Source organism: Melanaphis sacchari, unplaced genomic scaffold (genome assembly GCF_002803265.2).
Source record: "Melanaphis sacchari strain LSU unplaced genomic scaffold, SCAv2.0 Contig37_pilon_pilon, whole genome shotgun sequence".
Lineage (NCBI taxonomy): Eukaryota > Metazoa > Arthropoda > Insecta > Hemiptera > Aphididae > Melanaphis > Melanaphis sacchari.
In genome coordinates, this window is record NW_020271239.1 from 1,150,340 (window position 1) to 1,169,812 (window position 19,473).

At 24.1% G+C, this 19,473-nt stretch overlaps 1 protein-coding gene across 2 annotated transcripts in view; it reads left to right on the forward strand.

Moving 5' to 3' along the window:
* The window catches only part of LOC112597112 (putative fatty acyl-CoA reductase CG5065), a 49,029-nt gene that overhangs the window by 22,511 nt on the left and 7,045 nt on the right, over window positions 1-19,473 (forward strand). For both annotated transcript variants that reach the window (XM_025343038.1, XM_025343039.1), the window contains exons 5-7: window positions 15,002-15,111; window positions 15,283-15,475; window positions 19,103-19,342. In XM_025343038.1, coding sequence (XP_025198823.1) covers window positions 15,002-15,111; window positions 15,283-15,475; window positions 19,103-19,342 — 543 coding nt within the window. The remainder of the gene's footprint in view (window positions 1-15,001; window positions 15,112-15,282; window positions 15,476-19,102; window positions 19,343-19,473) is intronic.

Here is a 19,473-nt window from a genome sequence, read left to right on the forward strand (position 1 = left end):
AATAAGTATTATTAATAATATAATATATTATCCCATAAAAACTTTGAATACTCTATCATTTATGATTTTTTTTTTTTTTAATAAAAATATTTAATGCATTGTCATGTGACTTAAAAAAACAATTAGACAAATAAAAATATAATAGTTTTATTTGTTATGAAACTTAATTTAAGTTTGGATTATACAATAATATATTTATTGGAAAATACAAATTAAAAATATATTCACTATAAAATTAATTATTTGCACTCAAGAAAATAATTGTTAGCAATAGATATCTATTACAAAATTAATATAACTAAGCATTTAAATACTGGTACTGCTTCGATATAGCAAAGCAGGCATTAGATGAGGCTCAAGACTGAAGAAAGTTTAGAATATTTTTAATATAAAGAAACATAATAAGAATAAATACTTATTTACATCTTTTAAAATTTTATTACATTTTTTGTTCTTAATTAACACAAGGTTAAGAGGTTTATTAATTAATTCTAGGGAAGGAATATGTTTAATACATAAATATACAGTATTATGCATACTCTAAATACTGTAATAAACATAATGCATTTTATTTTAGATTCTTAGAGGAACGATGAATGTATTGATTTTATTATGATGTGTGTGTGTGTTTTTTTTTTTAGTATAAGTATACAATAAATTGTCGATAAAATGCTTCAATTTTCAAAAATAAAGAAAATAAAATGAATCTAGTTTTTACTTAAAAATTCCCAGTATTTATTTTTATAGTTGAGAAAAATAAATAAAAAATTAAGGAGTTTAAGAATTTTTATTCAAATCCATTTTTTCACGAAATCGATTTTTATTTTGTTTACGTTATTCGAAAACGAATAGTTGTAGATACTTGGATTTTTCATAGCATTTTTGTTTTATCATATTCTATGTACAATAAAATTTTTAAATTATTTTGAGCTCTTTATAGAATTAGGATATATTTTTTTTAATTTTCTTTTTATGAAATACATGTCGATTAAAAATTATTTGCTTGGTAAGTATGCTTGAAAAATTAATACAAAGTTTCTCATAAGTTGATAATTTCTCAGTTAAAAAATATCAAAAATACATGGTCACAATATATTTTTATTAATTAGAATTTTGACAAAATTAATAAATATTGAAAAAATTTGTAATTATTTTGTAGTTGGAAATTTATAAACATTTTTGTATTTATACCACAGATATAAAAATTTAATATAAGGTCATATTAGTTTTTCAATCTATATGTGAAAAAATAATTCTTCTAGAAAGTTAAATTAATTTTTTCTTTTGCAATGAATGTCTTTAATAGCTATATTAAAAAAAAAAAAAAATTATTAATTTGTTATATAGGCTGATAGACTGTTTCCGCTAAGAATTATTTTTCGTATACAATGATATATCATTAAATTCAAATTGAACAAGCCTATAATAGTAATTCATTCGTACATTTAATGTATAGCAGAGTGGTACTCTCTTACCTACCTTTTTTCTTTTAGTTGTTATTTTTTCAACGCAGCAAGTGTTTTAATATTAAAAACAGTGTGTGCTGTGTAACTATTATACACTTAAAATAAATAATAAAAACAAAACATGCGTATTGTATCTATTGTACAAATATACTAACAACTAATTGGACATTATAAGGAGTTTTATACGTTTATTTGTATTGAGTATGTCAGCTACAGTATTTGGCATTTCTATAAATTGAACCGTATTATTATATATTTTGGGTTGTAAGACATTATATTGTCAGTTAGACAATGTTAAATTAGAGTTTTCTTTGATAGTCCTTTCAAACTAATTTTAAGTGTCCAATTAGATTATAAAGCATCGACCAGATATATTGGAATAAAATTATATCGTGCAGTTAATATAACTATACAGCCAACGATATTGCAAACTAAAAGTAGCTAAAGAATCTCAGAGCCTGGGGTTGGTAGATAAACGTTTAACTTCATTTGCTCGTTTCCTTAGCTTAATTTTTTTTTTTTTTAATTGTACAACAGTAATCAGTTAGAGAAATTATTATTGAACAGATCTAAACAATCTCATAATTTTATTTAAGTATTATCTAGATTTAGTTTACAATTTCTTAAAATATGATATAACATTTTTTGAACTTTTTATCTTTGTTTAGTCACACATTTCGTCGATGAAAATCATTCATAATAATAATTATAACATTTATATATCATTTAATAGATTAAAATTAGAACTTATATACCAGATTATTACGATTAGAATTGAACTACTAATAAAAGTTTATTAGACCTAAAACACAAGAGGGTGTTAAAACTAATCAATAAATGAGTATTATACGCACACACTTATATTACATTTTATTTAATTATACAATTTATTAGTCGACTTTTCCTTTCTTCTGTTCCAGCGTTAGTATTTTAATTTAACACACTTTCCTTATATTTCATAATTATCATTTTTAATTTTTTTTTGAAAATATATTTTAATAACACAATTATGAAATACGGCGTCATAAATAGGCTATTTCGCTACATCATTGTTCATGAATTCATTTTTCAGGTATATCAGTGAATATACTGTACAATAAACACAATATCAGATTCTAACATTTAAATTTATTTAAAAACTGTGGTTTAAAGTTTTAGGAGTGTTAGTTTTGAAATTTTGATAGCATCACTACTCAATTCAATTAAAACATCAATTTAAATAATTTTAAATAGTTAGTATTTTACACTTAAAAAGAGTAACTATATTCAAAATGCTCCTCTTTCACTTAATGATAGTTTAGAATTTTTTTTTAATTTATTACGTATTTTGATAAAATTAAATGCATTTTTTTCTATAATACATTATTCATAAATGAAGATATATTGATGATGTATTAATTAGATGCAATATTTTTAATATTTTTTATGCATTTTATGTAGCTAAAATTATTCAGTTGAATAGTATATAGTAATAATGAGAAATTAAGTGATTATCAAGTAGAGTATGGTGGCCATTCTAAGTAAAATAATAAGAGAGTACCTATCAAAAATGAAAAATTAATTTCAATTGTTGTAAAAATTTTAGGAAAAATTTTTTTAAATCGACAAATAGGTTAACAAATTTATAGGTATTAGTACTGACGTATGATTTGATACGGGCTACAATTTTATGTATTAGAAATTTTTAAAGTTATATAGTTGGAATTATAACATATGTAACGAATGTCTATAAATATCTAAAATAAAATCGGTTCCACGACAAAATATCCCCAAACCAAAATATCCCCGTAAAAATATTCCATGACATAATATCCCTTGTAAATATTAATTCAAAATTTAAACTTTTTTATACATGTTATATAGACTAATATATTTTGTACAATACAAGTTATTAAAAAAAAATATTAAAAATGGTACGGTTTTCGTAGGTTAAATACTTATTATAATACAAGTTATTAAAAAAATATTAAAAATGGTACGGTTTATCAAAAAAATTATAGAATACAAAAATATTGAAATGGTTAGTCAAAAATGATACAAAATAAAACACGTATTATAATATTAAGTCATGTGCTATAAATTTTAAATATTTATTTTTATTAGTGTATAACCTTTTACAACAGTAACTATCCGCTCATCCAAATCTTTATACTTACGCCTTTTTTTTCTGTTGAGGCACTCCAGCTATTTGTTGTTCGATTTTTGCCTCCTGTAGACCTTGTTCTCTCTTCAACATTTTCATGAATTTCCACACCGTTATATGATTAGCTCCCAGTGCAGAATTAAATGCTCTATGTCATCCCTCTACTGCATTATTTGTCCTGGGAGAACCTTGCATAACAACATCAAACATATTCCATATTTTAATTGGAAAAGTAGGAGCTCTTCGTCTACCACCACGTGTTAGTCTCCCTATCCATGTATCTTCAAAATAATCAACAACTGTTTGTAAGTCTTCCTCATTTTCTACGTAATAGTCGTAATTAATTAGTTCTTCAAATGCAGAAATAACATTATCAACGTTAAATGTTCACGATATGCTTTGTAGGTAATGAAATAAAATGACACTATCTATACCAGTGGTGCCCAACCCGCGGCCCGCGGGCCACATGTGGCCCGCGAAAGTATTCTGTGTGGCCCGTCACAAATTTTTAAATAAAACAAAATATTCTAAAAAAAGTAAAATTATATTTATTTATTTTATAAAAGTAATAATAATAATAATAAAATCAAAATAAATGTTTAAACGTTTTAAACAAAATATTCAAAAAAAAAAAGTAAAATTATATTTATAAATTTATTTTGTAATTGTAAAAATAAAAAAATTCGGCAATCGTCATTATATTTACGCTTTTTTCTGTCGGACATTTTTAAATAAAAATTTTACGATCGCTATTACCTATGCACTTAAAAGAGCAGACTGATCGTCGTATGTATCTACAATGTTTACCTCAATCCATAATCTTTTCAATCAATAAAAGATAAGATATACACCATATATATTGTACACATATGTATCACAAAATTATATTATTAGATTAAGATTGGGATTATTCGTACTTTTATATTTAGTGGCCCGCTCGAAGATGATTATTAACCAAAGTGGCACGCCGAACAAAAAAGGTTGGGCATCACTGATCTATACTATCATCAAAATAACGAATAACACACATTCACTTTAGATAAAGTGCGATTATTACTTCTAATCGCAACTTTTATGATAAAGATCAACATTTTGAGTTATTGTTTAACTGGGAAATTTTTACGCGGGATATTTTGTCATGGAATATTTTTGCGGGGATATTTTGGTTTGGGGATATTTTGTCGGGGATATTTCGTCGGGGATATTTTGACATGTTACCAATAAAGTCACTATGAATATTTCGATGCTAAAATCATCTCGAGTTTAGAGTACACGACAATTAATCGGAATTAATACAGAAATTGTTTGTTTTTTAATTTGAATAAGAAAAAAAATATTGTACCTAGTTTTAAAATAATATATTGACCACTTGCTAATTGAGATGTGTAAATTATTAAAATCACAATTTTTAAATAATTTTAAATCATCTGGAGATATAGCATATAATATATGATCAATGTACAATTATTGCGAATAACCAGTTTATATAGATAAAAAATAAAATCAATAAATCATTCAATATACTTTACTTATGGTGTAAAATACTTTTGATGATCTATAAATATATTTTTCACGGAAAAAAAATTGAAAAATTGAAATTATTTCTGTTGCATTTTTTACTTTTATCAAATTTTTTAAAAATAACCTAATTATCAAAAATCAGAAATTCATACTATATTTTAAGTGAAAATTGGATTTCTACGTGGGCATTAAAAGGATTTATAAATAGTTCTTTTGCATTTAAAGCTATGCTTAAAGGAGATAGATAATCGAAAATGTTATCTTCAATAATAATTTATGTATATTCTTTCTTTTCGATCAATAAAAAATATAAAAATGATATTGATGTACTGTAAAATTACGATTAAGATGTTTTTCCTTCAATAAACAATATATTAAAATATTAGTTACTTTATTTATCAGTAATTCTAGTTCTAAATGAATATTTTTTTCATTATGTCTTAAAACATGATAAAATAAACCATCTATAAAAATTATTTGGCTGATCATACACTATTGTAAATTCATAGGGAATAAGCGTTAATATTAAAATAGTAATTCAAAATATCTTTAAAAGTAAAGTAACATTTTCATTTGGTATTTGCAAACAGACATTTTAATTTTTAATTAAAATTTTTCTTTCGTGTACAAGTTTAAAATTTAAATACGTTTAAATAAATGAGTAATTTATATAAATTCATTAATTAAAAAAGTAATATACCAACAATAAAAGAAAAATCTCAAGTATAATACTTTATCTTGTTTTTGTTCATTTATTTTAACAAAAATTTAAATTATTTATTTAAGTTTGTTGTAGGAAACTAGAATACGATGACTTGACTCTAACCTTAAAAACAGGTTTCCTGGTTAAATATAACAGTATGGTTTTTAAAATATGTACTTATTTATTTGAAGATAAGAGAGACTCCACATTTATTATCTTTGCCCTGGTGTTAACTAGAGGGATGCTTAAAAACTTTCTATCAGAAGAAGGAGGCATATTTAATAGATCTCAAATTTAAATAGAATATTGATAACAATAAAGTAAATAGATTATTATATATATTTAAATACAGAAGATAATATATAATATATAGATATCACTAAATATTGTTTCTTTTAATAACGCATTTATTTAAATTCCGCTTTCGAAGTTTTTAAATATCATTAAGAATTACGTTTTCAATACAATTTAAGGAGGGTCTTGTGATGCAAAAATTTAGTTTAAAATGAAAACCAATCATTATTACTATACATTTTTTTAGTTAAAAATTTTATTGAAAATCTTGATACATATAAATTAAAATTAAAACGATCTATAAACGAATTTATGAGTTATTAAAATGCATATGATATGGAGATAATAGTCTTTAAAAATTATTTCACATAATTATAAACTGTACGTATGTCTGTATGTTATATTAAATCTAATACTTATAAAAACTCTAGAAATTTTTTACAAATTATAAAAAGTTGATATATTAATATTATAGTTTTCAAATTATCATATTCCCTATATATAATGAACTTATGTCTTTTATAATTAATTCATGACATTAAATAACTCAAAAACTATTCAACGTTTTTAAAAAATAATATCTGTTTTACAATTTACAAGAAAAAGGGCGAATATCGAGTTAAAAAAAAAGTAAGAAATATTATTAAGATCTAAATACGCATTTATAAATATACTTTATATAGGTACATTAAAATTCCAATATTGGAATTTAATTAAATTTTTATTAAATGAAAAAATAAGGATGATCATGATTGGTGAATAATATTTTATATTATGTAAGTGGAATTTATTTTTTATTTATTGTTAAATATAATAAATAACAAATTTAATTATCTTCTTAAACACAAAATCTAAAATTAATATCAGGTTAAATGTGGTGTAAAATACAGGCTGTATGACATAAACTTTTTCACATATTTCATACGATTTATTTCACTATCCTGGTATTTCTTCCATTGTACAATTATTTCTCTTGGTATACCTCAATGTCACATTACCACTCGCAATTTCTCGTAAAAGTCTATATTTTTGATCTTTTAATAAAATGCACGCAACAAATTTATTAGTAATAGTTTTTGTAAAATTAATTTTAAAAAATGACGCTTACACGAATGCTTACGAAATACGAGTATGTAGTAACAATTAGTTGTATAACACAAAACTGCTCAAACACTGTTTATGTGACAATCTATCGTGATCAGATAATACATTTTTCGATCAAGATTAAATGTTTGGAGTATTTGAACGATATACTTAGTTATAAATTTAATATCTGTTAGGCCTACCTAAGCTACCTAGGATTTTGGCGCTTTTGTACGATACGACTTTTTTTTGTTCTTATCTCATTTTGGCGTTTATGTCTTTCGCTGAAAATACATGAGTATACTATATATTTATAGAATGTACTTATTTAATGAATCTTTTTTATCATGTAAATTGTATTATATTTGAATCACTCTATTAAACAAATAATATTTCACTGTTACGTATTTGTTTATCATAAATTTTGATATTATAATAACAATCCACGGGGCACTGCATACAATTATTTTTAACTTATAATTAGATATTTTCTGTATAGCTTTGAGAATACAAATGAAGTATACTCTCATTCAATTTAAAACACCAATAAGTAAAAATAATGAGTTGCAATCAAACCAAATGAAATTACTAATGAAATCATGAAACCGAACATCTACTTGTACAGATGGTTAAGATATATATAATCTAAATAAACCCTGTAAAATATATCTATAATATACAGAATCTGTAGTATTACTGCTATTGAATATTAATTGACATGTCTTTAAGCTGTCGCTTAGAGATTTGTGTACCTAATTTTAAGTTATAAATTTCAATAGAATTTATTAAGTTGATGTAAGTTGAAACGATAAAATCATGAATCAATATAATGTTTATATTATTGTTTTAATTAACAAATAGAGCCGAAAGTGAGTAAATTAATTGGTTATAATTGAGTTAAATTATAATATGCTCTGTGCGAATTGTGATGCGTAGAGGCGTGAATTTGGTTATGCATATCGACATCACTTCAAATGGCGGATCAGAGAAGGTTTAGCTTCAATGCTAAGCCCCGTGGACATGTTTATGATAGGATTAACATTAACAATTGGATTGATATTTTTAACATTTTAATACAATACCAAATTAATAATATATTGAATACGCATCATACCTACACTAAATAAACAATTTAGAATAATTATAAAGATTATTACAATAATTGATGTGCTGGGGTGTATCGCAAATGTAACTTGTAAATACTGTAAGCACTGCTCATACACGAAAAAAGAAAAGTTTTTTGAATAAATTTATGTCTTGCTTAAATAATCAATTTTATAAAAATCATTAGTTATTTTAATGACGCATAACATATTTGATGATAGATAGTTAAAGGCGAAAGATATTTTTCGACATGAAAAGGATCCGGAGTTAAACAAACATGTTTGATGGTTACTTATACTGAGTTACACAATGCTACATTAGTGCATACGAGCCGACGCGTCGTCACCCACCACCCGTTATACATTGTCGATGTCCATAATAAATTTCGTATTATTTATTTATACTTTACGCCGTGTAATATGAATTCAAACAACTTTTGTGAGTCTATTTAAATTACATAGGCAAAGCATCATCAAAAGAAGGACTAAAATGTGTATTATTGCAAATAATTAAGCATTAGTTTAAATCTAGATTTAATAAATGTTGACGATACACTTACAAACCCATGCAATAACAAGTAACAATAATTTTTTTTCCTCTACATATTAATTGTTGTGCGCTAGTTTAAATTAAATTTAAACCAATTATATTTCTACAATTTAAGATAAATATAATAAAATATCTGAATTCAAATTTTAAAGATTTTGGAATTTATTTGGAACAGCACAGTTGCGGCTGATTAAATTACAGAAATATGTGGCTGCAAATTCCTAGTTACTGTAGTAACCAAGTGAAATTCGTATTTGAATGCATCAAAACAATTTTGACACACAAAACAAAATAGTTAAAATATTTGATGAATTTAAATTAATAAAACTAATTAAACATTTGTAAAATTTTTTAATGGAGTATTATACGGTAATGGAACCTTTAGCCATTTATATCAACAAAATAGAGGATGAAAAATAAGCTATTTTTGGTTATGTTGTGTCTATTATTTAAGTACTACGTCGTACTTTAATTATATAAAAAAATTTAAAATACTGTAGACTATTAGACTATTATGTTTAGGGGCGGAGTGGGGAAAAATTCAGGCCAGGAAAATAAATTTCCTCCAGGCCATTCAACATTTTCATCTCTCGAATAAAAACTTTATTTTATTTATATTTGTAACGCATTTTGTATTTAAATATAAATAGGTAAATAATAAATATAAAAATGCATTGCATAGATATGTATTTTATTGATAATACTATTAAAAAATTTAATTCTAAAATCTTAAGTAAATAACTAAAATTTAATAATCTTAAAATTGTTTACATAATTTATTATGGTTATAATATGATTGGTTTTAAATGATAAATCATTATAACTAGAGATATTTTCAGTATCCGTTAAAATTTTAGGAACATTTCTTTTGCAATAATATGAAACTAATTACATACATTTTTTTCCACTTAGCATCAATAACTTTTTATTTTTTGTCTCTCTTTTAACACCATCTATCTTTTTCTTATTATCACTCATTTCGATAAAACCATAAAAATATTTAATATTGAAATGAATATAATATTTTAAAACAAAATTTTTTAAAACGTATGAAATATAATTAATGTACCTACCTAGTATGAAGGTACTCCACTAGTCTATCATACTGTAGTCTGTTAAATAGATAATTTAATGACAAAATAATAGGAAAATGTATATTTGACTCAATAGTCGCGAGGCGATAATATATTGTTGTGTTGTAGAGCTTCAACGAAATTTATAAAAATATATAGTGTGTACTCTACTAATGTTAGTATATTGTATACACCATATACAAGCTACGGAAAATTCATATTGAATAGCCATCGCTTATCAAAATTCAAAATAACAAAAATAATATAAAAAGGATTATTAATTGAATTGTTATTATGATTTCATTTTCGGGTATAGATAAATATACTTCTCACATTATTCTACACTATTTTTATGTTTTATTTCTATCTATCTATACTTCAGACCAACGGGCCATTTAGCTTCTAGGCCACATGCATTTTTTTTTTTTTTTTTAGATACAACGCTACTCTTCCATCATTAGTTTCGATGAAAAAATTTAGTAGGGCTATTCAAGTTTTAATACCTAGAAGAAATCGTTTGAGTGACAAGACATTTTACGTATACTAAATCTGGTGCAAATCAAATGTATTCAATAAGAAATAATTTAAATATTAATTTTAATTTTAATAACTTAAAAAGTTAAAATCTTCAATAAGTGGCTGAATGTAGATAATGTATACTTGATTAAATATTAAAGAAAATTTTAAGATTGAATTTATAAATAAATTTGTTTTATTAAAGTACCTCTGTATTGAGCTAGTTATGAATTAACAAGGTACAAACAAATTATACATTTTTTTACAATTAAAATGAGGCAATATATACCAAAATTATTTATTTATTCTTATGGTAATAAAATAATAAAAACAATCATCAATACTAACTTAAAAATATATTTGTTGTTTAAGTATTTTAAAGAATTGTATTGTTCACACAGAGCTGTTGGTTAAACAGGGAAAAAAGTATTTTAAACACTAAAAATTGAAAATATTTATCAAAATATCGAAGTATAAGTTTTTAGATTCTAATTTGAGCAATGAATGATATAGATTTTATCATGATGCTTTTTTTTTACCGAGTACAAGATAAATTGTTGATAAAATGCTTCGATTTTAAAAAATAAGGGTAATTTAAGATATAAAAAAATAGATGTAGTTTATATTTTAAAGAGATCTAATTTAAAAATTCCTAGTATTTATTTTTTAATTGTATTTAAAAAATGTGATTGTAAAATGCTTTAAAGGGCGTAGCCTGATTCACCCAAATTTTAATATTATTTAATTCTTGTTTCGCCCAGACTAGCTTTGATCAATTTAAAATTAAGTTGACGATGATTGTTGATAATTATTCATGTTCATTTTTTGGAATAGTCAATATATTATTATGTAGTATACAAATTGTATAATATTGTAATACTTGAGTATCATCTAGTGTTATCTAGAGAACACCACAAGTAGGCAATATTCTTAGTTTTCCAAAAAGTTTTTTTTTTCATTCACAAATATGATACATTCAATTTAACAAATTTAGTCCACAATATGTATAAAACGTATTATAAAAAATCAAATTTAGTCCACAATATTTATAAAAAATCTACACTTACAATAAAATTATTAAATGTTTTAATTTTGTTCAAAATATATTTATTGATACTACACATTTTTTTTAAAAATTATTACACATATTTTTAATAAATTCATAGTGAGTAATTACATTTGATTGGTATCGCGATATTTGTTTCTGATTCTGTTTTTGTCTTTTAAGCATATTTGCATTTTTTGATGTTCTTGATATTTCAATGCTATTCATTTTTATATAAATCTCTGTTTGGACGTAATTTTACATAATATTTATTCAACTAAATATAGATGGAAAATTAGAATAAAAATGGACATTAAAGAACGAATGAAATGAAACGACTAGCACGTATTCGTCGTAAGCAGAGCACTCGCTAAATTACATATCCATAGACTAGAAGTAAATTTGCTATCCTTAGAAATATAATTTTTTATTAAATAATCACAATATTTTGTCTCTTTATTGTAATTTAGGCATTCCGACATCAAATCGTTAAAAAAACAATCCAACACTTCTTCGGGTTCTAAATATAATAAAACAAAAGTGTACACATAATCCATTTGCCAAAGTCAGAATTGTTTTTATATGTTGTAGCTAAACCATACTTCTGAATATTTTGAAACCACGCCTGTGTTAAGTGAAAACGACATCCATCTTTCTTTAATAGAGGCCATATTGCGTTAACAGCTAAGTGTATGGCCAGTTTAAAATCAATAGTTATATATTTAGGTGAAAAATTCAAGTTAATTTATTTACATTTATTAATAACTACATTAATTAAGTGTATATAAATATGTTTCATACTGTTTATTGGGAAATAGACAAAAAATGAATGATACATATTACATAATGAATATTTCGAAAACCATGAATGATAAACATTTACATAAAAATGTATTATTAAATATAATATATAATATATTTAAAAATATTAAATTAGTTTTACAAGAAAAAATAATAACATTTTTTTCTTAATTATTTTTTAAAACAAACAGTTCATTGTTTGAAATTACAGTTTCAGATGTATTTAAAGCCAGATATACTTCAATCATGTTACTTAGCAAAACTGGGAGAACTTTATGCCTACTTCTATAACATATTACTTTTCTAATTATATTAAAATCGTCTGATGTTAAACCATTAGCAAGTTAAGAGTTTTGTGCTAATTATTTTAAAACATTTTTGTTTGGTTGTTTAAAAAGTTCTTTCAAAGCTTTTCGTTTACAAGTTTCATTTACAATTTAACGGTTTATATTTGAATAATTGCATAGTATATGATTATGACGATGTTGATCAGAATTTAAAACGTTTTCTTCATTTATCACTTTAGTATATAAACAACCAGAACACGAACGTTTTACACAACACCAACAAATCTCACATGTATGAACGTCATTTGAATCAAAATTGTATCTATAATTATTTAATATTAATATATGCTTGTCTCTTTTACTTTTTAAAAACACAGAAATTTCAGTAAAATATTATAAGTATGATAACCGTTGTGTTAGCAATGACCACGATCAAAGATAATCTTTGTCAGTCTTTACTTTTTAGATTATAAGTATGTATGTTATTTATTTTATAGTTAGGTACCTGTTGTTTTTGACTTAAATAAGCTACGTTAATTAGTATTTGTGCAGTGAGTTGATGAACACTTAGTATACGGTTAGTACAGGGATATTTAACAACTTTTTTATGCATTATCTACCATACATTATTATACAATTTACACTAACAATATCCTAATCATATCTTAATTACCTTTTTGGAATCAAAAAATTATCTAGTTGTCTGTAGAAAGTATCAACCCTACCGAATTATGTTAAAATATTATGAAAATAATTTACCTACTACAATATTTAACTGAACCATTGTTCATTTAATTTTAAGTTGATTTGAAACTAGTCTTGGTGAAACGGGAATTATATAATATTAAAATTTTGGCGAAACGGGTACCGCCTGTTTTAAATTATTTAAAATATAAAAAATGATTTTGAACGCTTTTGATTGAAATAGAACAATATTATATGGATAATGGATAAATAAGATTAAAATGACAAAGGGTGACTGAAGTATTTGTATATATATAAACAAATTATCGAAGACTGCTTTGAATCGTCGACGTATCAATCCCAAAAAGTAATAAAAGATTTGCAGAGGTAATTCAATTGAATTGCTGTTCTTTATTAGATTTTTCAAAATTTAAATAGTATTATTCAATTCCCTATAAATGCAATTAACTCGCTTAAAGATAAATATGGTGAACATTTTGATTTTGCAATTGTACCTCCTATTACGTATTCATCAAATTAATTTCATAAAACAAACATTCATGAACTTTGAATATATCTCAAATCTACTGACTTAATATAGCTTACCAAAAATTACAAAACTAATATCAATCGATAATAATTTCAGCAATAAATGCAAGTGCTGCATGCTAATTTTTCTGTTTACAAAAATAAAGATACGTCTATAATTGTTTATTTTATCAATTAAAAAACAATTTTTGGCTACAATTCAAAACCAAAATTAATTTTAAAATGACGCAATTATCGATTTCATTAAAAAAAACAAAAATAAATGATTCGATATAATATTAATTAAATATTTTTATTAACTATGTGTATTTTTTTTATAAAATATAATTGTAAAATTCATTACTAAAATAACTTGTGAATTAGTTAAGTGGTGAGGGAGAGTAGTTAATATGTAGATACTACTAGTAGCACTCACTCACATCCCACGTCATGGCACTGATGTAAGTTGTAAAAACTTTTTTTTAACTTTTAACTGAATAATTTTTATTGAGTAAATAATCTTAGTTATATTTTTTAAGAAGATACCATCTTATTTTGCATGAGTTCTTTATCAAAAAATAAATAAATAATATTAAAATAAATTTTCTACATTTGCAGTTCTTTTTTTTTATAGTGAAAATTTAGTTATTATCTAAAAACCTTACTCTTGAATGTACTGTCCCGCTTTTCTGTTTTTTCTAAATAATTTCGTAATATTTCAACATCTAATCAAGTTACTGTTGTGAGAATAATTATAATTGGTAAATTACTCTTCATTATTTAAAGAAATATAACCATCGGGGTGTGCTTTAATTATTGTATTTAGAATATATGTATATGTTAATTTAATATTTATAACTAATTAATTATTATTATAAATTGTTATTTATTTTAGTAATAATTTAATTTAAAAAATATATATAATATTTTCTTTACCAAATTTTTGATATTTAGATAGATTTATTATAAAGATAACTATTGAAGTTTGGAATACCTATATAAATCTGTTTGCATTTGATTGATGTTAATTTTTCAAAGTTCTAAACTATACCAATATTGAAAAATAACTTTAATTACCTCAATAACAATTTTAATAGAAATAATTATTATTTTGATAAAATATTAAAACTATCTTATAAAAAATAGAGCATTATTGTTATTTTTAGATGTACCAGTAAAATGAAACATTGGTTTTGTTTTTTAGGATTATCAAAGGATGGCCAAATACATACACGTTCACAAAAGCATTAGCGGAAAAGATGTTGTTACAACTAGGCGACGGATTACCCATAGTAATCGTTAGACCTTCAATAGGTAAGTTTCAGTTGACATTATACACCTAATTGTAATAGATTACAAAGTACATGATAAGAGTTTGTACTAATCAAATATAATATTACTTATTTAAATCACGCATTGCACTTAATTATTTATTTATATTTTTTTTTTATTTATTGCATTTTTTTTTGTTTTGTACAAACACAGTTACGGCATCGTGGAGAGAACCTATATTAGGATGGGTAGACAATTTAAATGGACCAACGGGTCTGCTAGCTGGCGCCGGTAAAGGGGTTCTGAGGACACTGCTGTGTCATAAGGACTTGATTGCTGACTTGGTCCCAGTAGATATATGTATCAACTTATTAATATCGGCTGCTTGGTACACGGCCACAAATAGGTAACATATTTTACTTCATCAGCTTAAGTTTTCGTAAACGTGAAATACAAAATACATTTATTGAAAGTAAATAAACCGACAACGTGATATGCATGAAATAAAGTTAATAGACTTTTCTAATAACTTTAATATTGTTACACTTGTCCGTCGTATAAATCCTTTAAGCATAAATATATATATATAGATAGATAGATATCACATTGGCATGATATATGACATAATATTGTGTATATGTATAATATCCAATGACAATTTAGATAAATACAAGTGTCATTATGTAGATTATGACTGGCAATTGTATTAGGTACGATACTATATTTATTTATTTAAATCTTAATATGTATATTTTATTTAGTCAAGCACATCTTTGATTCTAAGTAAGGTGAGAAAATTATTGGTTTTACGGTGGTTTTATCGTTATATTTTAGTTTACTATTACTATCTTTTTGTGAGCATACTTTGTTGGGTACAATAAGAAGTGCTAAGAAAAATATCATAAACCGACTTTAAAGATCAGAATTTGAGTCAGTATGTAATTTTTGAGTTTTCTCATTAGTTTCTTTTACAAAAAAATATCGACGATAAATATAGTCATAAAAAAATATTTCTGCTATAATTTTTTAACCAAGCTCCGCTCAAAATTATTTTTATAATGCAAATATTGGATTATTTTTATTTTAAATTTAATTTAATAGCACATCACTGTCCAACGCCAAGATAAGCAAAATAAGATTAGTAAACACCTTTGGTACCTAACATATTTTGCATATAATATAAAACTTAGCACCATTTTACTCAGATTGAAATCTCTGTGTTATTAATTGTTTTATTATTGGTTTTTATTTTCATAATTTATTACGTAATTAACTATTTAAGTAATCACTTTGAGGGGTTGGTACTTTATTCTTAAACAATGCTTTTAAGTATACTCGTTATGTACTCGTACTATATCACTTCATATCCTTCTTATGGATCTCTGCATCCGTATTTTTCATCCGCATTAATGTAATACTCAAATAACCAATAAAATTGATTATCTTAAACTCAAACAATACAATATGTTACTAATATTTTAAAACCACAATACTATGATAAATGCAATATAGAATAAAATAACACACATATGCTATATATTGTACATGGTTATAAATATAAGCCTCTTAGAAATATTCCTGAATATTAATCCAGCTATTTTTTTTTTTTTTAAGGCATACAATGCTTATTGAATTTAATATAAATGATTAAACATAATTTTGGTAATTTAAATAACATATAAGGCGAAAAAGTATCTTTGCTACAAATTATAGTAATTTATTTCAACAAAAATATTGAACTGCAGGTCTTGCAACTTCTTTTATTATATTATAATTTTATTGGCATCATAAATTTTAGTATGTTTACTTATTGTAAAAATATACATTAGATACCTAATTATCAGAGTAAATTTAAAACCAACATACTATTTATCTTTTTTTTTTTGGATAGATATTTTTTATTTTTTTAATATACAAACAGGAATAATAACTTTCATGTCTACAATTAAATAAACTTAATTATTTTACTGAAATTTAACTACCTGCTCTAATATAAAGTGACAGGTATTCTCTATGATTATGAAGAATTGATTATATTTTGTATAGATACATTTTAATTTAAACATTCCCTTTTCCAACGATGTCCACGAATTAACCTATTGAGTAAACTAAACATAACAAATATATCTCCGTGTTTTATTTGATATATCTAATGTGTTCAAATGCTTTTTTCTTCAATTTATTTTTCGTTTTCAAAATTATCTATTAGCGAGTAATATTCAATATTACTTCAACAACAATTATTTTTAAAAGTAATAATATATTTTAAATTCTGTAATTGTTTTAAGTTGCCTATATCGAATTATGAATAACACATACATTCAAAACTGTTTGAGAATTTTACATCATTTTTACAAAAATATCGCTCACGTATATCTACTTGAATTCTTCCTTGATCACCCGATGGACATAGGCAATTAAGTTCAATTAGGTTGATGTTTATCAATATCACCAGTATTTTATTCAAAAATTTATGATTTTAAAAACAATGCTTAATGCATTATAACAAATTTCAATAGGTACTATTAATTACATACAGAGAAATAAAACGAATTTAATAACGAAAACAGGAGAACCTATAAGCTGTATATAATATAATATATTGTAATATAGACAAACGAAAAAATGTATAAATTATATGGATAAAATAAATGTTTTTACTTTTAATATTTGTTATTTAAATAGATCTTGGTATCAGATTGCAGAAAAATATTTATGACTTTGTAACAAAAAATCGCTTTTTATTTTGAGTATTTTAAATTAATAACATATAAATTAGTTGGTGAAGATGTATCGAAACATAGGCAGGCATGTTACTTTACGCGTTATTTTAAACCAGCAATAACAACCGAACGGAGCAAAGCAATGAAGAAATACTATTTTTGTACAAATTCATCATTTTTTCATTCTATAATATTTCATAAGAATAATTTTTATTTTTTTCTTGTATAGTGTTTTAATTAAGTATAGCTTGTGTCTTAGATAAATAAGCCCAGTTTATTTTTTAATCAAAATAACTTTTTCTAAAACGGAGAAAAAATAAATATGTCAATCTCATATAAATAGAATTTTTTTAATAGTTTTATTTTAAAAATTTCATTAAAAAATCGACATATAGATTATTATTATCATTAAATTTATAATTTTTCATCCATTCGAAATGCAACTGGACTTCTTTTTCATAAGTTTGATTAAGTCACAGTTGACCAACTATTGCTAAAACAAAAATAATTTCGTAATAATTCCAAAATGGATATGTTGAATCCACATGACCGTATTTATTTAGTACAAAATAACGAAAAGCTTCATTTTCATTAAAAAAAAATTTATATATATATATAAGTCTTTCTAATGATTATGACAATTTAACAGCATGAATAAAAATATTGCGGCATTTCCTAATTGTAGACAAAATAATAAAAACTGTGTGAGTTTCGGATGAAATCTAAAAAGGTGACTTACGAATTACGAACAAATTTCTAATCATTATATTCGATGTAACTATTCCAGACCATAAGAAATTTAATATCGACGATATGTACAATTGTTTACATACCTAGCCACTCTATTAATGACTATTAATATTAAAATTGTACCGATGTTTTTGAGTTTTAATTCTTGAAAAAGTGATGAAAAGAAATATTTGTGTTTGCAACTCGCGTGATTTTTATTAAATTTATGTCTGCAATTGATATTTTTAATATATTGGCCTAACGATTCGTTCACAATCGTTACATTAGAATATTGATCTAACGATTCGTCCCTAATTAGTATGTAACTCAATATTTCCAATTTAATATCACTTAATAATCATAAAAATAAAAATCATGATAATTATTGATTCTAATAACAGATTTTATTTGTTGTGATATTTTGTCATCTGTCTTTCAATTTGACTCTATCTCAGCTCTTAGATTAATTAAAAAGTATATAAACCATTAAACTTATATAGTTTTATTAATTACCTTTTCATATAATATATATATATATAAACATATTTTTCAATACATGTAAACTATTTGACTTTTGGCAGGCCAAAGGGCATAGAGATTTATCATTGTACGTCTGGCACAACGAATCCAATTTACTGGAAAGACATCGAACGGTTAGGCCACGAATTTATATTAGAGAATCCATTTAGTGACATTTTATGGTACCCGGGTGGCAGTTTCAAAAGCAACAGACTCGTCAACTATTTGTGTGTAACTGCTTTTCAAATGGCACCTGCCTACATCATCGACGGGCTCGCAAAAATTACTGGAAGGCAGCCAAGGTAAGATTTCACAAATAAATATAAAATTGCATATCTACATGATTACCGATGCATGTTAAAGAGACAATTTGAATTGGGACAAACACTTGTTTTTTTTATCACCATTACAACTGTTACTGTATAAAAATAGG